The 27,641-nt window shown below is 44.8% G+C and overlaps 2 protein-coding genes across 4 annotated transcripts; both read left to right on the forward strand.

Annotated features, from left to right (window-relative positions):
* The first annotated feature begins 1,154 nt into the window (after positions 1–1,154).
* Positions 1,155–4,198, forward strand: IL18BP (interleukin 18 binding protein). Of its 3 annotated transcripts, none has more exons than XM_071573483.1 (6): positions 1,155–1,217; positions 1,593–1,661; positions 1,861–1,926; positions 2,183–2,312; positions 2,419–2,628; positions 2,844–2,977. In XM_071573483.1, the coding sequence occupies exons 1-6, from the start codon at positions 1,196–1,198 to the stop codon at positions 2,854–2,856; spliced, it is 510 nt and encodes a 169-aa protein (XP_071429584.1). In that variant the 5' UTR covers positions 1,155–1,195; the 3' UTR covers positions 2,857–2,977. The 3 variants fall into 3 exon arrangements, with proteins under 3 accessions (XP_071429584.1, XP_071429574.1, XP_071429565.1); XM_071573473.1 differs by lacking the exons at positions 1,155–1,217; positions 2,844–2,977 and adding exons at positions 1,313–1,386; positions 3,112–4,198; XM_071573464.1 differs by lacking the exon at positions 1,155–1,217 and adding an exon at positions 1,313–1,386.
* A 163-nt stretch (positions 4,199–4,361) lies between these two features.
* Positions 4,362–26,722, forward strand: PAXBP1 (PAX3 and PAX7 binding protein 1). The gene is made up of 18 exons (XM_071565401.1): positions 4,362–4,877; positions 5,700–5,828; positions 7,442–7,618; positions 8,685–8,906; positions 9,477–9,580; positions 9,945–10,165; positions 11,098–11,287; positions 15,392–15,515; positions 18,061–18,160; positions 18,546–18,661; positions 19,527–19,726; positions 21,790–21,934; positions 22,081–22,202; positions 22,774–22,850; positions 23,110–23,176; positions 23,428–23,574; positions 23,955–24,109; positions 25,291–26,722. Exons 1-18 carry the CDS (start codon positions 4,415–4,417, stop codon positions 25,406–25,408), a joined length of 2,877 nt encoding a protein of 958 aa, XP_071421502.1. The 5' UTR covers positions 4,362–4,414; the 3' UTR covers positions 25,409–26,722.
* The last annotated feature ends 919 nt before the right edge of the window (positions 26,723–27,641 follow it).

Genomic DNA, 27,641 nt, shown 5'->3' on the forward strand with positions numbered 1-27,641 from the left:
GACATGGCCCTGGGTTTTTTCTTGATCGTCTTCCCTGCTGCAGGGTGAGGCCACGGTTCCTCCTTTCAGCTCTCACAGGGGGTGGATATCGTGTGGATAGCAAACAAGCACCCATCTGCGTCCCCAGCCCATCTCTTTCACCCTGTGGCACCCAGAGCTCAGCCTGCTGGTGTTGGTGGGAGCAGAGCAGCAGAAGGTGCTGGGTGCTGCCATGGGAGCTGCCTCTGACCCATCACTGCTCACCGCACAGCGGGTGCTGTGGGAAGGATGTGGCCGCTGGCCTCATCCCAGCAGGAGGACAGGGATGTGTTGCACTTGGCAGGTCCCCAAAATAAACACTCCTGTTCCTACCACGTTTCTGCCCTGCTGGGAACAGGGATAATGAAACTCACTGGGGATTTAGGGACTTTTTCCCAGGCGGTTCCAGGGCCTGTGGCCTGGTTCGCTGCTTTTGCCCCATGGGTGTGCCTGCTCTGGCTCCCGACCTCAGCCGTGCTGGGGCACGGGCTGGGGGTTGTTGGAGCTATGTCTGCTGCCAAGGGGCTGGCTCAGGGGCTGGAGGAGCGCTGTGTGACACGGGAGAGAGGGCCGGTCATTTCCCTGCTCAGACCGAAGCCCGGGTTGGGTCCTGGGGGGGTTTCTCTCCGCTAAGCTGCGGTCCTGCCCCAGCTGGGACACCCGGGGGCAGCAGCCAGGGCTCCCCCCCGCCCAGTGTTCGCGCTCAGGCCCCCGGGGGCTTAACCTGCCTCCCTCTCCTCTTGTGCAGACAGTCTTGCCCCTGACCTGAGTGTCGGGGGGCAAACCACCGTGTCCCAGAGTCTTGTGACGCCCCTTGGCTGAGCCTGTGCCCCCTGTCAGGGGCGCAGCCCGGACGCTCCTTCATCCCTGGGGGCCCGTGGGTGCTCGCCCAGGGGCGGGGGGACATGTGGAGCTGGCGGAACGTGGCGTGTTGGTCATGGGAGTGCCTGAGGGACGGGTACCCCCAGGTGCAGGGGGCATAGAGTGCTGGGGACACCCCGCACGTTTTGGGGGCACTATCGACACACAGCGGGCCCCCATCGGCATCCAGGTGCGGCCCCCGCTGTGGTGGCGCCGGGGCCGGGGCCGAGGGCGGGTTCCGGTGAGTCACGGCGCTGCCGCTCGGCCCTCCCCGGGCCGCCCCATAAAGCGCCGCCGGCGCCGGCGCCGCCGCCCCATGGCTGAGCCGCGGTCTCTGCGTACGGACCGGGCCGGGGGGACAGTCTGGGGCGCACCGGCCGCCATCGGAGGCGCCCGGGGAGGGGAGTGCTGGGGGAGCGGGACCATCCCGGGCTCGGTGGATGCTGGGGGGGATCGTGGCTGGCTGGGGGTGCTGGGACCGTCCCAGGCGTGCAGACTACGGCGAGGGTGATGCTGGCGGGGGGGTGGGGGGGGGGAGCATGGCCTGCTGGGGGCAGTGCTGGGGACACGCGAGGGGGCGAGCCCGGGGAGTGCGGGTGGGGAGGTTCTGCGGGGACCGTGACCAGCTGGAAAGATGCTGAGGGGACGGAACCATCCCAGGCTCGTGGGGAGCATCCCGCGTGCCCGGTGCTGAGCTCCATCTCTGTCCGCAGGGCTCCCGAGACACCCTGCCTGCCTCCTCCTGCTCCTGCCCTGCTGGACCCTGGCCATTCGCTGCGCAGGTCGGTGAGGGTCGCTGGGGCAGCCGGGGAGGTTTGCTCAGCTCTGGGCTCTGTGCCCCTCAAGGGGCCTCTGCGGGGTTCTGGGGATGAGCAGTGCCCCTGTTCCTCCGCGGGATCCTGCCCTCTCGCCCACCCCAAGGATGTGGAGTCTCAGGGGGTCGCTCTTGACCTCCTGCTTCACCCCATTCTGCCTCTCCAGGTGCCATGGCTCTGCAGCTCCCCAGAATCACCATCCTGCGGATGCCAGCAGAGCAGCCCCATCCAGGTGAGAGACCCCTGGGGCCATGGCAGTGGTGACCTCGGGATGGGCAAGCTCCAGTGAGCCCCCCAGTTGGGGGAGGCCCAGTGGGGTCAGTGCCTGCACCAGCCACCGGCAGACACACAAGGTGGGGTGCTGATGAGATGGGGGGACATTCCCCTTTGTGGGGGGCAGGGCGGGGCTGTGACTGAGGCCAGCCTGAACTGGGGGACTCTGGGGACCCTTGCAGCCCCCCTGACCCCCATGTCTCCTACGGCTGCAGGCGAGAGCGTGACGGTGTCATGCGAGGCAACAAGTGAGCTCCCAGAGCTGACACTGCTCTACTGGCTGGGGAACGGCTCCTTTGTGGAGAGCCTGCACCCGGACGGGGCCGTGCGCGAGGGGACAGTGCAGTGAGTATGGGAACAGGGGACATGCAGGGGCAGACAGCGGGGTGGCCCCGGTTGGGGTGCCTGCCAGCCCAGGGCGGGCACTGATGGGCCCCCCCTGGGTCTGCAGAGAGGAGCCGCAGGGCTCGGGGGTAACCCTGCGCCGGGACCTGCACTTCAGCTCCTTCGACACCCAGCACCTGCACACCAACTTCACTTGCGTGGTTCTCAGTCCTCTCGGTGTCGACACCAGGGAGGTGCAGTGGCCCCTGCCTGCACCAGCCCCTGTCACTATCGAGAGTGGGGACCTGGGCTCAGACGGGGGAGAGACTCATAATGGGTGAGTGCCCTGCAGTGTGGGTCCCCACTCCAACACGGTCTGACACGGTGGGATGGCACAACTGGGGCGGTGCAGTGGATGGTGATGAACTCTTCAAAAGGGACAGGCAAGGAAGGAGAGGTGGTGGGGTAGCCCCGTTATTTGCCATATTCAGCAGTCACAGGCTTGGCAATCTGCTAAGAGAGTGATGGGACATAAGTCTCTGCTTTGGCCAGGAGGAGCTCTTAGGGGGTGGACAGTTCTGACTATGAGAGCACTCTGCAAGGAGGTGTTTGAAGTAAGACAAGACTCATCAGACTAAATCAGTAAACTTTTTCTTAAAGAACAAAATAAATGTGAAACAACTGTTTTAGAAAGCATTGTTAGAATTTTTCTTAATATGTTGTAAGAATTGAAATCTGAGAATTGAAATCTGCAGGTAACTTTTGTTTTAAGGTTGTGCCTAGCACAGAAAAAGACATAACCATGTACCTCCCATTGCAGAAGATCCTGAGCCTCCCAGAGAATCACTCGGGTTAGATGACAGCTCAGGAGATCTTCATCCAACCCCCTGCTGCAAGCAGGACACCTCTGGGATCGGAGGAGGCAGCTCAGCGTTTGCTGCAGTTGGGTCCTGAAAGCTCCCAAGGATGGAGCCTGCACAACCTCATTAGGCAACCTGTTGCACTGCTGGCCTGTCCTCATAAGGAAACTTTATCCATGTGTTAACCTCACCCTTCCCTTCTTCGAGCTGAGCTGCGGGTTTCCCTCACTTCACTTCTCTCTCTGTCACACGCGCCAGCCCCTGCCCCTTGTGGTGGTTCTCCACGTGCCCGTTTCAGGTGATCTGCATGTTCCCAGGGAAAGGCCTGTCACACAGCACAGGCTCCCTATGCTGCCCCCCGCAGTGTCCCCAGGGCTGTCACACAGCACAGGCTCCCTGTGCTGCCCCCCGCAGTGTCCCCAGGGCTGTCACACAGCACAGGCTCCCTGTGCTGCCCCCCGCAGTGTCCCCAGGGCTGTCACACAGCACACGCTGCCTGTGCTGCCCCCCGCAGTGTCCCCAGGGCTGTCACACAGCACAGGCTCCCTGTGCTGCCCCCCGCAGTGTCCCCAGGGCTGTCACACAGCACACGCTGCCTGTGCTGCCCCCCGCAGCCTCCTCAGGTGCAGGGAACTTGGCTCCGTGTCTTGTGCTTGTGGCCGGTTGTCATGTCCGAACTCCACGAGCTGCAGCAGCTGGGGATGGGCACGTGGCTTTGGTGGGGAGAAACCACGAGATTGATAAATCCATGGGCTTTCCAACAGAGCAAATTAAAATTTCAGCTACTTTTGCCACTGTAGTGCTCTGAACAAGGCTGGTGTAAACCCTTTACTGCTGTGGCCCAAGCAAGCACTGCAGTGATTTCTCTGGAAAACGCCAAAACGTCCTCAAGTATAGAAATCCACTGCACCGATATCGCTGTGACCTTTCCAACTCCAGCGGATACCAAGGGCCCGATTCTCCAAATTCCAATTTCATGTGGCTTTGCTCTGTGGAAGTGCTGCGTTAGAAGCTTGCAGAATAATTTTTTCTGAACAACGCCTACAAATCACACACGTTTGTTTGGTACAATACAACGCGTTTGCCGCAACAAGCTCCACCCCCGCGCGGCCCGCGCCGCTCCCTCGGCACAAAATGGCGGCGGGGGCGGGGCCGCGCACGCGCAAGGGGCGGCGGGGGCGGGGCCGCGCACGCGCAGGGTCGGCGGGGGCGGGGCCGCGGCCCGGTCGGAGCGCGCGGAGGGCGCGCGGCGGGGCCCGCAGGATGTTCCGCAAGGCGCGGAGGGTGAACGTGCGCAAGCGGAACGACTCGGAGGAGGAGGACGAGGAGCGCGACGAGGAACCAACGCAGGAGCCGCCGGCGGTAGCGGCGGCGGCCGGGCCGGCGGGGGAAGGGCCCGGCGAGGCCTCCATGGCGCTGGCGGCGGGCGCCGGGCTCCTGCCGCTGCCCGCGGGCTGCGTGCCCCTCGCCCTGCCCGGCAGCCCCGCGGCCTTCGCCTGCGCTGCGAGCTACGGCGCGGCGCTCGGCTTGGGGCTGGGCTTGTTGGGAGGCGACCGGGCAGGCCTGGGGGCTCTGCCGGCGCCCGACCTCCGGCCCCCGCCGCCGCCGCAGGCCCAGCAGGGCAACGGGCTGCCCGCGGCCCCGCGCCCCAAGGAGAAAAAGCGGCCGCGAGAAAACAAAGAGGTGCCGCGGGCCAGCCTGCTCAGCTTCCAGGACGAGGAGGAAGGTGAGGAGAGAGGCTGACCGGCCTTTGGCTCGCTGCTTGCGGAGGTGGGAGGGCCCCGGAGCTGGGCGGCCCACAGCGGGCCTCCCTCCGCCGCCGGCGCAGCCCCGGCCCTCGCAGGGAGCTGCGGCCCTTCCTTGTTTCTTATGGCAGTCGGGTCGCCTCGCGAGGTGCGGGATGATGTGGGGTCCCTGAGAGGGACAGCCCTGGGGGCGCGGGGCGGGCGGCTGGGAGGGCCCGGTCGGCTCCTCTGCCCCGGCCCAGCCAGGCTCCTGCGGTCCCGGCGCCCTCCCGGCCCCCGGCGCTGCCTCGCGGGGTCTGCTCTGGTGTGGGGGGTTACATTGTCTCTGCTGCTGCTGTGGCTGCGGCCTGACTGTTCCTGGTGCTGTCACTGCGCCTGGGGGCCCGCAGGTGAGCGTTTGTGTGGCAGGAGGTGCTGGGCCCCCCGGCGAACCTGCCACTTCCCCCGGGCCCTGCGGCGTTGGCTGAGCCGTGTCTGCCCTGGAGCTTCGTGTCGAACTGGTGTTAATGGGATGTGGCTGCTGCTCACGGGTCAGGTCACTCTGCCTGTTGTACTAGCACTTCATCCACATTTTGAATTTTCTTAGAAGGAATTCTCTTGTAATCACTGGAACTGGGTTTCTAAGACTGGTGATTTGTCTTGGCAGAAATACTGAAAACGTGGAGTTGTGCTGTAGACTGAAAAATCCAGCCAGTGTTTGTTAATGACATTTCTAAAGTTCTAGGTACAAAATTCAGGTATTTAATAGGTAAGTATAGTTCTTGGTGGGTCTAATGTAATCTTTTCCAATTTCTCTTTTAAAGAAACTGAAGAAGTTTTTAAAGTGAAGAAATCAAGTTACAGCAAAAAGATTGTAAAACAATTGAAAAAAGAATACAAAGAAGATCTTGAAAAATCAAAAGTTAGAACAGAGGCCAATTCTCCAACAGATGGTAACTGCAAAACTAATAGTAACTTTTGTAGTGGAAAAGGTGGAATGTTGTAATTTCATTTTTTCTTTTCAACATGAGTTGTTAGTCTTGTAGAGGATTTCGTGTTTAGAGCTGAAGTAAAGCCCACATTAAATGTATTATTTGAGCCTTACAAATGCTATTCTGAAGATGGTAGAAAGTTCTTTGTCTCTTACATAGAAATTAATAGTAGAAGGATGAAATATCTCAGCTCTATATACAGTTGTCAGTAGACATCAGTATTCTGAATTTCATCTATGGTTATGACAAATGAGTTTCTTACTGAGTTAGGAAGGAGTTACATTAGTTCAAAAATGTGCCTGCTGCTTGTCTGACAGGATGTGTCCTTGTAATGCATGTTCTTCTAAAAGGAAGACTTTTGGGGTGATCAGAGTGGTGTTTGTTACTGAGTCAGTTGTTCAGCTGCTGCCATTTTCAGGACTTGGACCTTAGTGTAGGTTTGATAATTAGGGTGTCAGACTTGAAAGTGTTGGAGCAGAAGGATCTTTTAACAATGTACAGTCCTGCACAGCTTGGAATAGAGCCTGGGACTTCAGTTCCAACTGTCCTGTTGTTTTTTGGGAAGCCCGTTGGTGAAGTGTAGTAATTCCCTTTTCAGTTATGTTTTTGCACAGTGTATAATGCTGTGAGCACGAGGCCTGTGATCTAAAGATTTCAATGGTACAGCTGAAGCATATGGGAATTGAACAGGATCCTGTGCAGGAAACGCCCCTTTTGTATTTAGTTAAGTTGTTCTTTTAAAAGCCCTAAAGGTTTTTTACAGGTTTTGTCTGTGTATAGAAAACCCACAGATTCTTTGTTGTTAGAATCTTTAAGTGCCTGTGCAGTGGTATGGGACATGAACAAAACCAGAAGTGTTCATTTTTGCAGCAAGTGTTCAGGTCATCTGTGAAAACCTGTGTCTTAATACTTGCTTCTTTCACAAAGATCCTTAAAACATTGCATTTTGCATGTGGCTGTGTGTGCTTATTTTCTGTTGGTTTTGCTGTCCCTGGTTGATGTGCTTATACTGTAGAGACCTTGTGGCCTGTCAGTACCCTGGATTCTCTGAGCAAATGCTTGAGTCTAAAACCTCTGATATGTGCAGCTTGGATTGGATTGCTGATTTTAGCATGCATTTTTTTACATACTATTTGTTCTTGCTGCCTGCGTCTGTATGTTACCCACCTAGTGTAGGGGGACTGTTGCACCCAACCCAAGATGAAAATGAAAGGTTGTTTTGAAACGAGTCTGCTCTTGGAGAAAGATTTGGTGTAATACAGGCAGTGCTTTTTCCTTACCTCTGTAAGAGACGAGGCTGGAGATATGAGCTTGAGTTCCCTTTCTTTCTTAATGCTTGACAATGTGGAGAACTTTTGGTGGCTGTTGATGTGTCTGCCTTACCACATTCTACTTTGAGAGGATGTCAGTCACTTAATCACAATTAAGAAAGCATATTTTACTAAATCACAAGCAATAAAATTGTCATTTAACATTTTAATTCGGTTTTTGCTTTTGGATTTTATATGTTAAAATAAATACTTCCAGGTGATCCTTATAAAAGGAGTAAAACATGGTCTTTGTTGTCTTATCAGTCGAAGCACCAGTAGAAAAGACAGGACAGAATAAGGATATAGGCCCAGAAGATGGAACTGCAAACAGTGAGCATGGTGAAGAAGAAATGGAAGTTGAAAGTGAGAAGGAAGAAGAAAAACCAAAAGCTGGTGGAGCGTTTTCTAATGCTCTGTCATCACTGAATGTTCTCCGCCCAGGTTGGTCTTTGTAATATTTCTGATAAGTTACCAAATGCTTTAGCCAATGTTTCAGCAGACTAATGTGTATGAGAGATTAGAAAATATATTGACCATGTGAGAATTCAAGAAGCTGCTGTTTGTTTTCTAAACACTTCAGTTTTACGAGCCTTATGAGGGAGAATGATTTGCTACAGAAAGCTTCATCTTGAGGTCAAAAGCAGGAATTTGTCTCCCAAACAGGTGACAAGCTGTAAGAAAATCTAGATTTGGATTACATGACTTCACTTGAGATTTAACTGCTTTCAGTTAAAATGTGTTCTTTAATTCAAATGTTTCAGTTACAAGTTTGCAAGGGATCTGAAATATTTTCCTAACCTGTTTTGTATAGTGGCCCTGAGGCCAAAGAAATCAGTCTGAAGAAAGTATTTTTGAAACTAGTTTGCTAATTGTGGTAGTCAGCTCCTCAAAAATAAGATGGATGTCCTGGGTGCACACATTTGAGGGAACTGTTCTTCATGTGACTTACTTAAGTTGCATTAATTCTGTGCTGTAGATTTTAGTTTTTAATTAGGACCACTTTTGTTGTTCCTCTTCAACTGTACAATTTTCTCATACTAATTTTGTCTGGTTAGTCTGTGAGCTGTCATCATCTGTTAAAATGGTCAGTGCTTTCTGTTCCCCCAAAATAAGAAATGCTGGGAGCAATAATACCAGGACAAGAAGTGACACAGTCACACTCCTCAGTTTCTTCCACCCTTTCCAATAGTCAGCTCCTGTAAAGGACTTCCTCTTTAGGAATGTTTCCCATAGGAACATTGGGTGTTTGCTCTTAGGACACATGAGCTACTGGAAGCAGAGCCACACTTTTTGTGAAGATCCCAAATTTAAGGGGTTCTGGCCAGGAATTTTACATGTTTTATCTTCTAAATTGCTTGCAAATGTTTCTGGTAGTACGGATTTGTTTCCTCCCTCTTCTTTTTCTGTGTGCAAAGATGATTTGGTAGGGTGGCAGAGATGAGTGGTAAGAAATCATAATGCCTGTTTTGTTGCTGTGGTTGTTTAATGGTCACACATCTGTCTCTAGGAGAAATTCCAGATGCTGCTTTTATTCATGCTGCTAGGAAAAAGCGTCAAATGGCTCGTGAACTTGGAGACTTTACCCCCGTTGACAATGAACCAGGTAAAGGCCGCCTTGTTCGAGAAGACGAAAACGATGCCAGTGATGATGAAGAGGATGATGAGAAGAGGAGGATAGTTTTTACAGTGAAGGAAAAGTCCCAAAGGCAAAAGATTGCTGAGGAAATAGGTAAGACCTCTGTAGAAGGACAACTGATACACATTCACTCTGTTTTCACTGCCAGTACTCCCATTCCGCGTTTTTAAACAACACGTTTTTCAAATAATCTGGAGTTCTATTCCAGTTCTAAGGTAAGGTATTACATAACAGACTCTGCTTATAAAATCTGGAGCACAAAACTATATTTCTGTGCACACTGCTGAACCTGGTAGAAATTTACACTAAGGGTCAGTTCTCATGTTTGCTGTACTCTGGTTTTAGGAAGTATATAGTTGTGAAGAGAAAAACATTTGATACAGAATTGTCCTTGCTGACAGGCAGGTAAAATAATGTCTTGGAAAATGAGAATTAGTAAGATATATAGGTTTTTAACATTAGGGCGTTTTACCAGTAGATAATTGCAAATTTACTCATTGGATCTTTCAAGTGGAACTCCTATGCTAATAATTCACAGGTCAGAGTCCTTAATTCCTCATGGAGAGGAAAGGAAAATGCCCTAAGTTCTCACTGAGGTATGGTCTCAGGTTTTTTAACTTACAGCCCTTACATTTTCTCCTCCTTTTTCTTCCTTGTATGAAGGTATTGAGGGAAGCGATGATGAAGCACTGGTGTCAGGGGAGCAAGATGAGGAACTCAGTAGATGGGAGCAAGAGCAGATAAGAAAGGGAATCAACATACCCCAGGCATGTATATAACTGAACTATTTTGATTTGTTTCTACATGTATTGGCTAAATCTGTTGCAAACTTGAGTGGTTTACAGAAAGCTTCATCTGAGAAATTCAGTGTGTAAATCCTGATATTCTTTAAAGAGAAATGGTACAAGATATGGAATTATATTTAGAATTTGTCCATTAAAAAGATGCTTCTGAGAGTGTTTTTTTCTTCCACCTTAAATGTTGGAAGTTCTATGCTTACATCCACTTTAAAATTTAATTTTGTAAATGTATCTGCTTAAATTTTTCACTTTGTGAAATTTGAGATGTGTAAGAAAGTTTTTCCTTTCTTTAAAGCCTAATATAGTACAATGACATTTCCCTTGCCATTAGGTTCAGCCAAGCCAGCCTGCTGAGGCGAATAGTCTGTACTACCAGAGCTCTTACCAGACGCTGTCTTACGGTTCCTCCTATGGTATCCCATACACCTATGCTGCCTACGGATCATCGGAAACCAAGTCTCAAAAAACAGATAATACAGTTCCTTTCAAAACTCCCAGTAATGAGATGACTCCTGTTACTATTGATTTGGTAAAGAAACAGCTTAAAGACAGGTAGGACAGACCATCTTTTTAGACTTACAGACCTGTCCCTAGGTTTCTGTTCCTCAGGTGTCTTTAGTCTTGGTGAGCAAACACAGAGTGTCATCGCTGGAAAAGTACTGACTGGCACATCCATTAAAAAAAAAAGGGCAAACAAAAAAAGCTCAAAATGAAGATGACATTGACACTTTGTTCAAAACTCTCCTTGGATTGCTTCTCTGGAAGTGAAGCTTTAAATATGAGGCCATTGATCTTGTTGAAGACAGGTCTGAGTTGCATCTTGTGGACACTGCACAGTCTTATAGTGAAGAAGTGAAAGGCCAATGAGGTGTTCAGCATATTAAGCTGCATTCTTTTAAACTAGGAATCAGAGTTTTCCCCTTCAATAGATAAAGAATTTAATTTTTAGAGTATACAGGGTTTTGTTGGTGTGGGGGTTTTTTATTTATTTAAACACTCTAATCTGCTCGTCAGGTGCACTAAAGGTCTGGAATGAACAACGCAATGAGAAATCTTTTCTAATCAACAGCTTGCACTTTACATGTCTTCGAAATTGGTTTGTATGCCCCTTGTAGTGTTACAGCCTCTGACACTGAATCAAGTTAGTAGAGGAAGAAGAGCTTTGTGTGAGCTGTAGTTTCCCTCCACCGGCAGCCTTTCCAGCAGCTTTTCTTCAGTGCCCGCCTTTCACTGTTTTCTGTGCCATCAACTCCTGTGACAATCTGTGGGAGGGGCTGGTGCAATGCACTCAGCATACTCTGGCAAATGAATTTCATCCATTAGTCATGGAGAGAGGGGAGAAAGTGACAAACGAAGGTTGGAGAATGTGTCTTTGCTGTATCTCCCATATATGGGCTCAGTACTTGCACTGTCTTTAATATCTCAGTGGTCTGAAATAGACAGACTTTTGGATGTAAATTTACTGTTTATCCATTGCCCTTCAGGTTGGACTCCATGAAAGAAATGCACAAGGCTCATCGGCAGCAATGTGAGAAACATCAGCAAAGCCGAGAGGACTCTGCCAAGGCAATTGAAAGATTAGAAGGGTCTTCTGGGGGTATTGGTGAACAGTATAAGTTTTTGCAAGAAATGCGAGGGTATGTCCAAGACTTGCTTGAGTGTTTCAGTGAAAAGGTAAGGATGCAAAAACATTCATCTCTTTAAAAAAAAAAAAAGGGGTCTCTTAGTCCATGCCAAACACCACATTTTCCTCTGTTTTCAAACCCTGAGAACATACTCTTCTAAAGGTTTGGTCATTTGAGGATTGAAAAGATAACTTTTCATCATGCTAAGCTGGTTATCAGAAACTTCTCTTCACAGTGTAAGAGGTCACTGACTTTAGACTGCCTAAAAGCTTACAGTTTTTCTGTCTTTAGGGCTTTGGTAGATACTCTGTCATTTCAAGTTTACTCAGATGCTGCTTTTTACTTTTGTTGGATGTCAGGTTAGCAAAAATAAGGGCTGAACTATGACCTTGTTAGTTTCTGGAGTGTTTTGTGTACACAGTGACAGACTTTTGTCTTCTGTATTATTACAGACTTCCGTCTTTCAGGCATTACTTGGTATTACTCTGGTCTGAGGGAGAAGAGTTGTAAAAGTAAAATAGCTGTTCAAAGACACCCAGACTTAAAAATATCCTTTCATGTAGTGTGATACTTTTGTGTATGTCCAACTCAAAAACATAGTCTTTTTTCCCAAGTTTTTCACTATGGTTGGATTACTTACTTTGTTGTAAATTTTGTAGGCGCTCCTGAATATATCACATATTTATGTATTTTTATATATATGTTAGGCACACACAGGAGCTGTGGAATTCAGTTAGCAGTATATGGGCTGTTTCTTTGTTGTCTTGTGACTTGAATACAGGAGTACAGTAGCTTCTAAATATAGAACCTGTCGGAATGACCAAGTAGTTTAAGCTGCTGTTTGCCCAGCTCGTTGGGTGTGGGAGGGGAACAGAAAAGCATTTTGGGTGTTAATGGGGTAGATATTAATTGTCCAGTGTCCCTGGAATTGGGAGAGACCAGTCTGCAGTCCTGTAAAGTGAAGAATAACTGCGTTGTGAACAAACCTAGGAAGTGTGAACGAGTTAGTTCATCCAAGTGATTGATTAGTGTGACTAATTAGTTGCCATTGATTGTTCACTGACAAAGCCACACTCCCGAGTCTGACAGATTTTGTATAACCAGGAAAACATACTGCTAAGAAGTCGTGTAACAATTTCAATTTGGTTTGAAGGAAGGTTTTTGGCCTACTTAGCTCCACTAGTAAATAATCCCAGCCATTTTGCAGCAAATTAACGAGCCTGTTTAATAAATTAGCAGCAGCTACAGTTGCTTTCCTACAACATACCCTTGCTTTGCTGGTAGTTGGTTTTTAAGGATTCTACACTTGGACAACTTTCTCAGCCTCCCTGTACCTCACCTGCCCTTCCAGTCTGTTGAACTTTTAAGATGTGACTTCTGTCATCTCCTGCTTCTTAGGGGCATTCACAGAGTTTTGCTGTTTCAGGAGGAGGCTGTTGCTGTATTTGTATGCACAGTGAGCTGCAAAAGCAGGAGCTGATGGGTCAGTCCAACTGGAGCATTTCATTTATTGTGACATTATTTGGCCAGATAATGTTTGGAATTGAGTGCTTTCAGCATGATAAAGGTACCATCAGATTCAGAACCAGCAGCCCATGGGACACCACAAGGTTTTCTAAAATGGAGGTGGGAGGAGGAGCGGAAAAATCAAGTTATCAGTATCAGTTTTTATTTTAGTGAGATGTAGTAGGATTGTGAATTGTTGTTATCTTTGGAGCATAGAGCCGAATTGCCTTCAGCTGTTTGGAACCTGTGGCCCTAACTGCTTCATATTTAGTGTTACTTTTATTATTTATAATAATGTGCATAGTTAATGATTATAATATACTTAAGCATATAAAACGTGTATCTATAAATGTAATAATATGTGTATATATGTATGTATATATACATACATATATGAACACATATCTTTAAATATGAGATTTTGAAGGTATTCTGAATATTAGAATCACTTTGCCCATTGGTGAGGCACAGCAGAGGGTGTCATGCACAGCTGTTAATGCAGAGTTGAGAAACAAGCACTGGTAAGGTCAAATCCTCTGTGATATCTTTTTTTCCCCCCTAACTAAGAAAATGGAGCAGAAGATGCTTGCATGACTTCCTTCAGGAGCAATTACTGTCAAAATTAGGCTTTCTGAGAAGGCCAGTGAGTGGTAAGGTGTTTGTGCATTCGGAATGCAGGAATGTGCAGTGGATACAGAAAGACTGAATTGTTCCAAGCGTACTTTGGCAGCACAGGTGATGAACTGTCACTTGACCTCCAAAAGCAGATTATCAAAACACACTTGTGTCTGAGATGTGGGCTGTAGGTTAAAATTCCCCCTGTGATCTAAATGTTTAGGGAGCTTTCTGCTTTCCTCTTACACTGCTTACAGTGAAAGTGGACAAAAAACCCCTCGAAAACACTGAATTTAAGGTATTGACTAAACAAAACAGGGAATGAGGCCTGTAACTTTATAGTAGTCAGTGAAATTGTCAGCAACTCAATAACCACAGTTTTGATTATAGAAGAGTAATGACTTCTAATTCTCTTGTGTTTTACTTTTGAGTGGATTCATATGTCTGACTACATCGCTGTTTGGGGCTTTTTTTGACAATTACAGAATACCACTAGGGATGCTTTGAAAAAAGTCTCATTAAACTTTTCAATGCTAGAATTTTCTTTACATATTTAAGAGAAGCAGCTGTATTTATATGGTAAACTACAGTAAAACTAGTATTTTTAATTATTATTTCTGTTTTCAAAATTGTCTTAAATTCTGAGTATAGATGTCCAGTGCTGGCATATCTTTCTCTGTGCTCTTTTCTCCAAAAGAAAGGTGTACATATTTTAGGTTGGTGTAGAGTTGCTTCAATTTTAGTCCCTGGAGGCCAGCTGATTCCACAAAGAGCTAATATTTCTTTCCAATTGATATCTCCTCTGCTGTGTATATCAGTCTCAGCAAGCTGAAATGGCTCTGTAGCCATAATCTCAGAATGTTATATTTTACTGAAGGAAGTTTGTTAATAGCTGCTGAGTTGCATGCTAAATTAGATCAGGAAATAATTCCTGATTTTATCTTTTGTTTTGAATAAAACTGTAATTCTGGATGGTTGGCAGCAGTGAAATCTGTGAGCTAAAAGGCTGACAGACTGTGGAGTGATGAGCATTCATCTCAGGTAAGGGGGATATGGCCCGAGTGTTCATGCCAAAAGAACTTGCCTTTCCAAATGAAGAGATGATGAAAAGCTCTGGTTTGCATTTGAATATTTATAATGATCTAATTTTAACTTGTCCCAGGAAATGAATTTTTGCAACAGTGAGTAGTGAACCTGCTATTTAATGGCAGGACTGTTCTAGTATTACCTATTTTTGTCAGAGTTGCTGCTAAAATTTAGTCCACAAAAAAAAAAAGTGACAGGTCTGACCTGACTTACCTGTGTATCATTTAAGGTTATACTTAATGCATAAGTTGCACCAATTGTATTGTTTAAGTTATAGTGATTGTCTAGAGAAACATTTGACTGATTTGAGTTCCAGTTGGCATAACATGGTTATGCAGGACTTGGTTCAATTTCAGTAATAATATTTCAGCATATGCTTGTAAGAGTTAGAGCAAAACAATAGCTGCTGGTTTCAGGAGGATGGATTCATGGGTGATTTTTTCAGTGTATACAGTGGGGTTCTCATTTAAGTATAGAATACTTCTACTTTCTTGTTTAAAGATGAAGAAACTGTGAGGTCTGAGAATTGCAAACCCTTATAGAACATGTAACGCACTTGGTAGAGAAAGCAAAAGTACTGGAAAGACTTACTGCACACTCTGAAATGGTTGTTTTGCTGTTCAGGCTCAGTCAGTCCACAGAAGTTGCTTTCAGAATGCTCTTGTTCTGGTTGACAGCTGCCAACATGAAATGCTGCACTTCCCACACTTTTGCAGTGCAGATGGTGCAGACGAGGCAAAGGAAAGAGTTTGTGCCGCTGGAGCAGCCACAGCGTTCTGCTTTGCAATAGGAGGGCACCCCTGAGGCTGAGCAGCCCGAGGAGTCGGTGTTACGGAGTGTGTTGTGTTTTTACAGTTCCCTCTGATTCTGCTTTGCCATAGGAGGGCACCCCCGAGGCTGGGCAGCCCAAGGGGTCGGTGTTACGGAGTGTGTTGTGTTTTTACAGGTGCCTCTGATTAACGCCCTTGAGTCTGCCATGCACCAGCTGTACAAACAGCGAGCTGCCCGCCTTGTCCAAAGACGACAAGATGATATTAAAGATGAATCTTCGGAGTTTTCAAGCCATTCAAGTCAGTCCATCTTGAAGGTTTTTATTATTCATTAAACAACCTTGTTTACTTAGTATGATCTAATTGAAATGTAAATCTTTAACATGTGACTGTCTTAAAAGTCTCTCCTTACTCTTGGGATAGGTAGCAGCACTTTTAGATGAAAGTTCTGTAATCTGTTTTGTTTTAAACTCCAAACACTCTGACTTCATCTCTCCTCTCTGTTTCTCTTAACTATATTTTCTCTTTCCTAGCACTGAATCTATATGCATGGTGTCAGTGGAAATAGTGGTAGCATTTGACCCCCCATTTTCATCTTATGTCAGGCCTTTTTTAAAAATTTATTTTAACCTCCTTGAATCTATAAATGTCATTTAATATCTGCAGTTAACTCTGTACAAAGTCATGAAGCACTGGACTACACTTCTGTCTAATGCTCTGTTTTGTAGTCAGCATGAGTATTTAATTTCAGACACTTGACTGGTAAAGCTAAAGAACTGGAAGACTAGTCAGACTAATAAAAAGAGACCCTGTATAAAATGCGCTTAAAAATTAGCCAAACTCCTGCTTACTGTGAGTTTCTGAATGGGTATTCTTACTGAGGAGGTTTCTTGTAGTGGTAACTCTTCAGTATGTGAAACTCTTGAGAGTTACAAATGTTAACTTGAGTGGAAATACATGTTTCTGTGGTGGTTTTAGTTAGGCCTTTTGGTAGGGCTCTGTTTAGCAGGTGGTCCTACCTAGATTAGGAGGAGCAGGTGTCACCTGACTTGAGCAACCAAAGAAATGTTTCATTCCAGGTGACGCAAACTGGGATATAAGTACAGTAGAGTAGGAGGAGTTCTCCCAGTCCCTCCTGGCTGCTGGTCTGGGACAGACGTGTTGTGTTGCTGTCCTGGGCCAGCCCCAGCACCACCTGCTGCTGGGATCTCAGGAGAGTGAAATGTTTGTGCTTAATTTTCTCCCTGCTTGGGTCTGTCCCTCGGGGGATTGAGTTCTCTTGGGTGATTTGTAGCTAGAATGGTGGGATTTCTGTGTTCAACTGGGAGTGGGGAGTTACTGTTTGTTTCTGACTTGTGTAGATGTGTGTTATATTGTAGTTTACTTTTAATTTTCTCTTTTCTGTATAAATACATAAACCTGTTTTAAGTTTCCATTTTTTTCCCCTTTTCTCAGTGGGGCGAGGTATATTCTGACTCTGTTGGGCAGTTGGCATTTTGCCAGCTCAACCTACCACAGTTTCCCGGATAAGGTTTTATTCAGTACATTAAAAATAAAGAAGACAGGTAAAATATCCTAGTAATTGGAGCCCTCCTTATGCTTTGGAGAGCTTCCCATTTTTAAAAATGGCTTTCTTGTCTGTCCTATTTGCTGATGTAAAATCCTATAATAGAAGCCATTTCCTATTCTGGCACAGTGGGTATAGAAATGAAATCTTGGTAATACCATTAGCTAGAATTTACCAAGGATGATAAAGTGTTGGGGTGGCAGAGTTCCTTTACCAGAGTGGTTTGCAGGCACATTCTTTGAGGCCTGTATGTGAAACCCCAGAAATCACGTGCAGGCCTTGCAGTTTTACCATGAAAGTGCTGTTGTGAGAACTAGAAATTGAATGTACTAAAAATGTTGTTCCTAGAAGCTTAGATTGGATTCTTTTAGACTGAAATTTAATGGGGGTATGGGAATAGTTTCATGGCCAAGGTTGGGCTTTACAGGCAGCTCTTACATAGTATGTGGTAGTTTTGAGAAGGCTCTTAGTAGTTTTGGTATAGAATTGGAACACTGACATAGATGATCATTAGTACCTGTAATGATGAATTGGTAAATAGATTTAGTCAGAACATGTGAATTTACTCCTGAAGTTTGGATAGGCTGTTTTTTAAATGTTAATGTGTCAGTGGGTAGACTTGAGCACTGGCTGGCATTCCATCCAGTGTTTAAAATTTACCTGTGAAGAAGGAACTGGAAACACTCTTGCCAGCTGGCTGCTGATTTAACTGTGTTTTCTATAACCAGGGACATCTGTAAAGATAACCACAGCTTGAAGAGGAGCGAAGATGGTTTATCTTCCTGTAGACTTTCATGTGTTTTAAACTTCAGGCAATCTAAAGCATATGAACTTAGAAACTCAATGAAACTCTGAAATGTTATGTGTTCTTACTCCAGGCACTCTTCCCTGCTTTTCTGTTAATTTTCTTTTCAAAAGACACATGGTGAATATGTAAGGAGCACTTCTTGTCTTAGAAGATTCAATCTAAGCAATTTCTATTAAAACTGTTGACTTTTGTGTAATTTGGCACTGTTGTGAGATGGACAAGAGTGAAGTATGGTGAAACTATTTGACATTTAAGGGGAAGTTTTCTCAAACTCCACTGCTTTCTGTTTTAACATCTGCACTTGATGAATTCAGGCTTCTGGGTTTTTTTTTTTTTTTTTTAAAACTTCGACTTTCTACTTCAATTTACACTTAGCTTAAAAGTAGGTAACAGGCTCTTATGAAACTGCCTACAGCACATTTATGGAATCATAAGTAAGCATTTTAATTTTCGTCGATGTAATTTTACAGGTAAAGCACTGATGGCACCAAATCTTGATTCTTTTGGGCGAGACAGAGTGATCTATCAAGAACAAGTCAAGCGTCGAACTGCAGAAAGAGAGGCTAGAAGGTAAGAGGATGAGATTTCTTGTCCTTTTAGGAGTCTTTGCCTGCTTACATGATGATACAACTGTCCTGTGTGACATACTGACACTTCTGCTGGTATGCTGGGCAGAGGTGTTCTTACACATTCCAACTTACCATGCAAGTGTACAAAACAAGGCACAATTGCAAGATACTGATTTAATATCACTAAAATAAGCTTATCTGGTCTCTGCTGGTTTCTTTTCCTTCTATTGTTTGAGGCAGCAATGTAGTGGAGTATTTGAGGTGGTGACATAGTGTCAGTTCTTTCAGCCTGACTTTCCTTGAATTAAAAGCTAGGACAAGCTTGGGTGCGTGCATTCATTGTTTAGGTGGGAAGAAAGAAGTGAGAGCTGGTTTATCTTTTCCAGAGCTCGCCGTAGACAAGCAAGAGAGCAAACTGGGAAGATGGCAGATCACCTTGAAGGCCTTTCCAGTGATGATGAGGAAACGTCAACAGATATCACAAACTTCAACTTGGAGCGAGGTTAGAAAAGCTACTTAGGCTTTATCATGAAGTGGTTCAGGTTGGAAGAAACCTTAAAGCTCCTCTAGTTCCAAACACTTGCCATGGGCAGGGACACCTCCCACTATCCCAGATTGCTCCAAGCCGTGTCCAAACTGACCTTGGACACTTCCAGGAGTGAGTCAGCCACAGCTTCTCTGGGCACCTGTGCCAGGGCCTCCCACCCTGTAACTGAACAACTGTTCCTGCAGCAAGTGTGACTGATCAAAATGAAACTAACCCTGGGAAGTAGAAAAGATGAAAGGAAAATTATATGTAGAGAAAAAGGTCTGGACTGTAAATGAGAACCGTAAATAAAAGAAAAACAGTAAAGAAGGTGCTAAGGGATTATGATCATTGCCCAGTGCTAACAGGCATGTTCTGGGCAGGAGTTTAGCACGGTGTCTGCCAGGACTCACTGTCTGAGCTGCCAATTCCATTGTCTTATCTGAGATGCCTTCCTGTGTTTGCATTTGCATCAAAGATGTAAGATAATTTGGATTGGAAGGGACCTGGAGATGAGCTGTTCAAAGCTCCCATGCACGAGGCCAGCATGGAAGTTCAGTCCGCTCTGAATGCAGAACAATTCATCACCACTCGGGCATCTGGTAAATGAAGATCATTTAATGAAGTATTTGAAGTAAGACAGTCTGTTGGAGAGTACTCATGTGCTCATGGTTCTATTGCTTTGTGTATTTGAGGCAGAAGTAACAACTTTTAAAGATGGTGTTTTGGTTTGGTTTGGTTTATAGGAGTTAGCTTATGTCAGGGAGCATCAAAGAATGTCTTGAAAGAGGTATTACAAGAAATAAGTAATTAACTTCTTGCTTCTTTTCTCCCCTGCCAGATCGTATATTGAAAGAATCCAGCAAAGTTTTTGATGATGTTTTGGAAAGCTTTTACTCAATTGATTGTATTAAGTCACAGTTTGAAGCTTGGCGCTCCAAGTACTTTGCTTCTTATAAGGATGCTTATATTGGCCTCTGCTTACCAAAGCTGTTTAACCCTTTAATCAGACTTGAGCTGCTTATCTGGACTCCTCTGGAGGTAAGGTCCTCTTCAGGTAGCTTCTGCTGAAGGTGTGTTCTTGGGCTGAAGTTTAAAACAGGCACCTCTCTTGGGGCAGCGCTTTTGTGGAGTTTGTGGACTCCCAGCAGGCCAGAGTTCAATTCAGCACATACCAGTGTCGGCCTGAAAGGTCCAACAACATAAATAAATGTGTCCTGGCCCATGGCAGTGAGTTGGAACTAGGTGATCTTTAAGATCCCTTCCAACCTGAATCATTCTGTGGTTCTATGAAAATGCATTTAGGCTCTACAATACTTCACAGAAAATTGTGACTAGGTATGCTGTGTCTTCAGAAGTTGAACTAAGAAGCCTGTTCTTATGTTGAGTTGCAACCAACGTCTCTAGATTATATATCTTCCTTTCTGTCACCCGCTCCTGGGAAGGGAGACAGGGGTAACCTAGATCACAACATTTTAAAGATAAGGAACATGCAAACAACCCAAAAGAAAAATAACCAGCATAACTTTTCAGTCTTTTTACTTCATGTTCTCATAGGACAATGAGAACCAATGATAGCAGCTGTAGAAGCCTTTATCGGTTTCATTTTTTCTGCTGGCAGGCGTCTGCAAAAAAGGACACATCTGACCTCTGGACTGGTTAAACAGGTTTCTGATGGGGCTGACGGGGCCTCAGTGTTGGACTCCTGGGGAATATTGGCGCCAGGGGTTGATTAATGCTATTCAGTTTCTGATTCACAGTCCTTACGGCTGTATTTTGACTTGGATCTCTGAATGGCCTTCCTTAAATTCTTTTAGTTCTTCAGAGGGATACAGGGGTTTGTTGATATCTACCAGTCTGGGGTATTCCAAATTGATGTAATTCACAATTTTTCATTCCAAGCTTTTAATTTTTTTTCTTCCTCATTTTGTAATGTTGAAGCAACAGATTTATTTCCTTTTCCCCCCGAACTGCTTCACGTTCATCAGTCGACTGAGGGAGTTCTTTTCCTAGTTGCTCCTGTAATGCCTTTATCTACACCTTAAAAGTGCTCGAGCACTGAAGGGATGGCCCCAACTGCCCATCAGGGGTATAATGCAAAAGTCAAAAGCCTGCAAGTTTCTTAGAATGCATAAATCATTAACCGTTTCAGTCTCTGACACCCCTACACCTTCATGCCCTGTAGAACTCTGGCTGGCAATATCCAAGTCTCCCTCATAGTGTGCATTACCCAGTTACCAGGTAGGGAACAAGGGAAAAGCAGACATTGTTGCAGCCCAGTATCCTGGCCCATGTTCATTATGCAGCCTGCATGTTGTGCTTACATGAGATGCCACCAGGACAAACAGTTCAGGTACCTTTTGACTCCTACTCTCTTCTTTTTTTTTTTTTTCAGAAGTGTTTTCTTAACTACTAAGAGAAATTTTTTAAAAGGGAGTTTTCTGTCACCTCTGCTCTTATTGCAAAGGGAGGGAAGCGTGAGTCCTCTTCAGAGGGAATCCAGAGTATTTAATTAATTTGTTAATTTATTATGATTTACTTCATTAATCAAACCAGGGAAAATCTGAAATATATCCTCATTAAATTTAAAACCGTTTCTGCACATTGTCCCTTCTGCCTTGTCATTTCTCAGTGAGTTTCCAGGCTGACAAAACAAAACTCAGGTTAGTTAGAGACATGGTACAGAATTCTCAAGTCTAACTGTGTTCCCTCCTGTCTGTTGCTGGTCCTGGTAAGCATTTTGTTAAGTTAGAAAAAATACAAGGTGCTCATAAAGAGATGTTTTGAATCCAGAAAGTATAATTTTGTAGTGCAGCACAATTGAACTGTAATTCCCACTTGTACCCTGATCTTTGGGCTTTTCTTTTTGGTGTAAGTAAAAGTTAAAATCTGTGGGGCAACAACTGTGAAAAAAATCAGGTTTCTGCTGTTTTAGGTTTTCATTATATCTGGTGACTGTGGGCTAATAGAGTGAATTGGCTCATCTGGTTGAGTGTTTTAGAGTTTCTTTGTTTTGTGAGCGTATGATCCTTGCATACATAATACTTCTTGTATGTGTTGACTCAAATCTCTTTTTAGGTATCTAACTCAAATTCTTTTATTAGGGCAAGTGTCGAGATTTTGAAACAATGTTGTGGTTTGAATCCTTGCTGTTTTACGGCTGTGAAGAGCAGGAGCAAGTGAAAGATGATGCTGATATTTCACTGTTGCCTACCATTGTAGAGCGAGTTGTTCTTCCTAAATTAACAGGTATAGGTTTGGAAAATGGTGGGGAAGGGGTTGTGGAATCTCGTGCTTGTTTGTGCTTTCAGATTTTACTTTTTTGTAAATAAATAATGTATCAATACCTGTATTTGAGTATGTTCAAGGTGGAGTAATTCTTTACTCTCTTACAGTGATTTCAGAAAATATCTGGGATCCTTTTTCTACCACACAGACATCTAGAATGGTGGCAATTGTACAGAAACTAGTAGATGGATACCCCTCAGTGGTGAATGCAGAAAACAAAAACACACAAGTGAGTTGAGTTTTTTTCATAAATACCTTGCATAAGTTAAGGAATTTGGATATATTTTTACTACTTAATGCTGGAAAACAAAGGAAGAAAGAGAAGGTTTCAGTTTATTTGATGCTTGGCAGCTTGGTTGTGGACAGTCAAGTATGGTGATAAATTAAGAGAAGGAGCTCAGTGAAACCTCCCCAAAACAGATACTGGAGATAAAAAGATACACCAAATGTAAGACTTGTTGGTCTCCAGTTTTGCTTTAAGGGTCTGCTACAAATACTGCGTTTTCTTTTTTAAGATCTCTGCAATCTTTTCAAATGTATTGCCTGGAAATTGGATTGTTTTACTTTGCCTGCTGTGAGTACAGCAACTGATTTTAAGAGTTCAGGCTTTAATGGAACCTGTCAAAGTTCAGATGTTTTCATTATTATAGGCTTCTTCCTTTAAGACTGTATGTGTGCTTAAATATGAGTGCCCTTACTGTTAGGCTCACAAATGTTCTTTATTGTTTTAAAAATCAATTTCTGATTTTTAACTACTAAGCAGTGCCTTGGACATCTAAAAATAAAATTATCTGTTTCAGATGCTTTTAAAGGCATTATTGCTAAGAATGAGGAGAACACTAGATGATGATGTATTCATGCCCTTATATCCAAAAAAGTAAGTTTACTTTCAACTATGGTGTTAGATTTTTCTTAACAAGTTGCTGCCTTCTGTCCACAGTTAACAGGGTTTTTTTCCCAGAGTGGTTCAGTGCCTGGATACAGGACATCTTTTTGTTATCCTCCTGGTACAATTTAGCAAAGACAAAAGGGATGGAAGGGAATATTTATGGAAATGAATTGTGTGCTGGAAACCAGCAAATTGCAGACAGAGATGTGGTCTTGGTTGCTCATTAAGAAATCTCTTTACTTTGCAGCATCTTAGAAAACAAGAACTCTGGTCCATATTTGTTTTTCCAACGTCAGTTTTGGTCCTCTGTTAAGGTGAGTAAATACATCTGGTAAATGGTCTGAGACAGTGTAGCAGTAAAATACTTCTCTAATTTGTGGAAAAGGGTAGATGGAAGCTGCTGTAATCTCTAAATGAGGATTCTTAGTCTTTGGTAATGCACTGTGAGGGAGACTGTATTCTGAATAGGTTTGCAAGATATTTTAAATTATTAAATATTTTTTAAATGTTTGTTGTGTTTGATCAACTTTCTGGTTTCAGTAAATCTCGAAATACCTATTTTCAGTTATTAGGAAACTTTCTCCAGTGGTATGGGATCCTTTCAAATAAAACTCTCCAGGAGCTGTCCATAGATGGGCTGCTGAACAGATATATTCTTATGGCTTTTCAAAACTCAGAGTATGGAGAGGACAGCATAAAGAAAGCTCAAAGTGTAAGTAAACTCAAACAATGTTTAAAATCACAGATTGCAATTAAAGGAAAAATGTGGTTAAAACTTGAAGTTGCCTATGAAATCTCGGCTTTGGTATTTCAAAAGTTGTAGTATCAGTGAAAAAGAGATTTTGTATTTTTTTAACACACAAACTAAAGAAAGAAACTTCTCTGGCTTATACCTGTAGTTCGCGTAGGTATTTTGTGGGTTTCAGTGTTACACTGCTTGGATTTTGGATACTTTTTTCGTAGTTTTCTCATTTTTTCACTCAGTGGGGTCTTGTCACCTCAGTCTTAGCTGGCAGATTTCCCAAATCATGTTACATAGCTTGTAAGAATTTTCTTACATTGTATTTAACTTTCTTTTCCTCTTCTGCCTAGGTAATTGCTTGCTTTCCTAAACAGTGGTTCAGTAATCTAAGAGGAGACAAGACTATTTCCCAGCTAGAAAACTTCTGTAGATACCTCGTTCACCTGGCTGATACAATTTACAGAAACAGCATTGGTTGCTCTGATGTAGAGAAGAGAAATGCAAGGTAATTACCTTGAGTTAAAGCAATTGCAGTTCTTGTGATTTGTTTTATTTTGCCTGTACATGCAAACATGAGTAACTGTCTCCATCCTGTGGAGTGTCTTTGGAAACTTCTTTAAAAGGAGACTTCCAAAATGTTACGGTGTGGTACATGGGGATATTTTTAAAGTGTCTGAAAACAGCACCTACTGGAAATACTGAAACACTGATGATATATGTTGTACTACTGCTTAGTGTCACAGACTCTTAAGGGGGTTTGTAAAATGGAAGGAGAGGGACTTTTTATATGGGCAGATCATGTCCACTCAAGGGGCAATGTTTTTAAACTGCAAGAGATGATATTTAGGTTGGATTTTAGGAAGACATTCTTCCCTGTGAGGGTGCTGAGGCACTGGCACAGGTTGCCCAGAGAAGCTGTGGCTGCCCCATCTTTTTAAGTGTCCAAGGTCAGGTTGGATGGGGCTTGAAGCAACCTGGGCTATGGAAGGTGTCCCTTCCAAACAAAACCACCTTTTATTCTGCCAAACTTTGCAGCTACTGCATGTGGACTATTTCACCCTGTGAGCCCTGCTGATTCTTGCATAATGGCTTCTGAATTGCACACTGTCTTTCCTATACAGTACAAACCTTCTGATTTCATTTACACAACCAGCTGGATGAACCTTTTTGGCCTTAGATCCAAGAGTCAACTTTGCTTGAGTCCCATAATCAGCTTAATTAGAAGTTCAGATTAGACACATTACTGCTGGCCTGTAATGGTTTGGCAACAGCAATAGCACAGGAATGAAGAATCTTCCAGTCTTGTTATACTCTTGTGTATCAGTGTAGCAATTTGTGTTTGAAATTCATTGAAATTTTTGAACTCTCTCTTTTGGTAGTCTGTGTCTAGCTTTGAAAGAACCTTTTTTACCAGGTGTAAGTACAAACTTGGTAAAAGTTTGTATTGGGAGAGAAACATGCAGTTAGCCTTATTTTCATAGGAAGTTCTAATTTAATTTCTGTCTTCTGTCCTGCCTTTTCCCAGCATTAAACAAATCTGTTGCTGTTACCCTAATTAAGCAACTATAATAAATCTGAGGCACGAATACTTATGATATGGCTTTCATGATGTAGTCTTCTGTTGGGATATTAATCCATGTCATTGATTGTTCTACCCCTTTACTGACTTCTCCTTCCTCCTTTTAGGGAGCACATCAAGCAGATCATAAAGCTCCTGGCGAGTATCCGAGCCCTGGATCACGCTGTTACAGTTGCAAATGATCACAATGTGAAAGAGGTAAAGATTTTAATAGAGGGAAAATAGACTTTTCCCACAACTCATTTTGAGCTTTAAAACCATTCCTGATGTGTAATTTATGTACATATGTAAAGTTTCTTAAACTGTATAGTATTGATCTTTGTTTTAATACGAAGTGCATTCTTATAGACAGCACCCTTAAAAATAAAAAATCATTGACTTCATTGAAAACAAAAATGGAATTCCAAGATTTTCATCTTTCCAGAAGCCACCTTTTTCTCCAAGTTTCTCAAAATCTTGTTTACAAGAATACTTTGTGTCCATGATCAGTAGTCCTCCACTGCTGTTAATTGCTCCATGGTTACATGGCATGTGTATAATATATTTTGTGTAATACACTGTATGCATTTATTTATAACATCATGTTGCTTTCACACTGGGTATAAAGATGTATTGTTGCAATAAGCTTTTCATTTGCTAAAAATTACTTATTTTGACAATAAAATGATCGTACTGTTGGTCAAAGGAACTGGTAAAACATTCAACTGTGTGAAAATTGTGAGCTCAAGAGTACACACATTGAAATGGAACCTGACCTTTAATAAGCAGCTGTGCTGCACTCCAAGTGGAGCAGGTAAAAAGTGGTTTGCATTCAGAATATGAACTCAGAAGACTGTTTTTCAAAAGGGAACTCCAAACTCAATGCTGAATTATTTTAATACAGTCAAAGAATGAGAACTTGTGCTGATTGTGCATGTGTAGATGTCAGCACTTCCTGAAGTCCAGACTCAAATCCACTCTTTGTGGCACATTTTGGGGTGGGGAGGTTGTGGTGGTTTTCAGGGTTTTGTTGGTTGGTTTTCTAATGTAACCCATGGAACCTGCTTCTTCAGATTAGTGTGGCTAAAGATGTCAAGAAGAATGAAGGTGAAAAGAGCTTGGAAGTATTTATATTGTAGTAAATATTCAAATGTTACACTTCCCACTAAATACCATATAAGAATGTTCTTTAAAACAAAAGAAGGATCAAAGGTAAATGTAAAGAAACAAGAAAACATTTTTAAAAATTCTGTTGATTTATATCAAAACAGTAGTGACTTGGTCTTGGGGTCCAAGGCATGGGACAGCTGTAACAGCCTCGGGTTAAGAACTATTTCCATTTGTGCCCTAATTTTTTTAGGGGAACTGTTGCAATTTTCATAATGAATGCCATTTATGCTCATGTGATGGTTTAAATGAGGATGGTAAAAACATTTCACTTGTAACATGCACAGTTCCTTTGGACACTGGACAGTGTTTTTTCTGAACTCTTGGGATTGATGGAGTATGCTGAGAAATGCCTGCTCTGAAAAGTTGTTTCAATAAACTCATCTGGTGAAGGAGTTGTTGGGGGTGCAACTCGAGAAGCTTTGTTCCTTTAGGAAGGGAGCAAAGGCAATTCCGTGGGTGCCGGCCGACTTTCCACATGTCAGCCAAAAAAGCTGCTGGTGCTGGCAGCAAACAGTCTGTGTGGTGGAGGTAAAGGCCAGGTGGCTCCTGACTGGCACTGCTTGTGTGAGCTTTGGCACGGGAACCTGGAGACCAGGTGAGAAGAGCCGAAATCAACCTAAAAAGGGTAATGAAGAAACGAATACAAATAACACAAAATAATAAATCAAATAGGAGTTTCTGTTGGTGGCCGACGGCGGAGTGGAAGCCGCGGCTGCAGAAAAAGCGCCGTTCCCCCCGCGCCCGTCGATCCACCGACTTCCCCGCTCGGGGCCCGGGCGGCATGGGGGGAAAGGGGGGGACGGTGCCCGTCTGAGCTGCAGTTCCCGACAGTGTCCGCCAGGTGGCGCCGGCGAGGCAGAGGGGGCGGCCGAGGGCGGGATTCGAACCGGCGTTTGGGCACAGGGAGCCGTTCTGCCGGTGGAGAGGCGGGGCCGGCCGCGGGCAGGAGTCTCCAGGGAATGACAGGCGATCCCGCCAATGGGCTGCCGTTCTCGCGGCTTGCAGGCGGCGCCCCGGGGAACGAGGGGGCTGCAGGCGGCGGGCCCGGCCAAGGAGCCCCTCGGGGCAGCCTAACATTCCAAGTTGCTCGGGCCTCCCCCAGCTCTCCATTTCTTCTCTGCAGAACACAGCTGGATTCTGGATGCCCCGGGAGACCTGGGGACCCCCCAACACCTCCCGGGGACCGCCACGATTCTCCCAGGGACTTAAAACACTCCCCCCCCCCCCCCCCCCCGAGACTTCCAGGTACCTCCATGGTCCTACAGGAACCCCCAACGCCCCCAGGAGACCCCCAGGGACGCCCACCATC

The sequence above is a fragment of the Pithys albifrons genome, chromosome 1 (assembly GCF_047495875.1).
Source record: "Pithys albifrons albifrons isolate INPA30051 chromosome 1, PitAlb_v1, whole genome shotgun sequence".
In the NCBI taxonomy this organism is placed as follows: domain Eukaryota; kingdom Metazoa; phylum Chordata; class Aves; order Passeriformes; family Thamnophilidae; genus Pithys; species Pithys albifrons.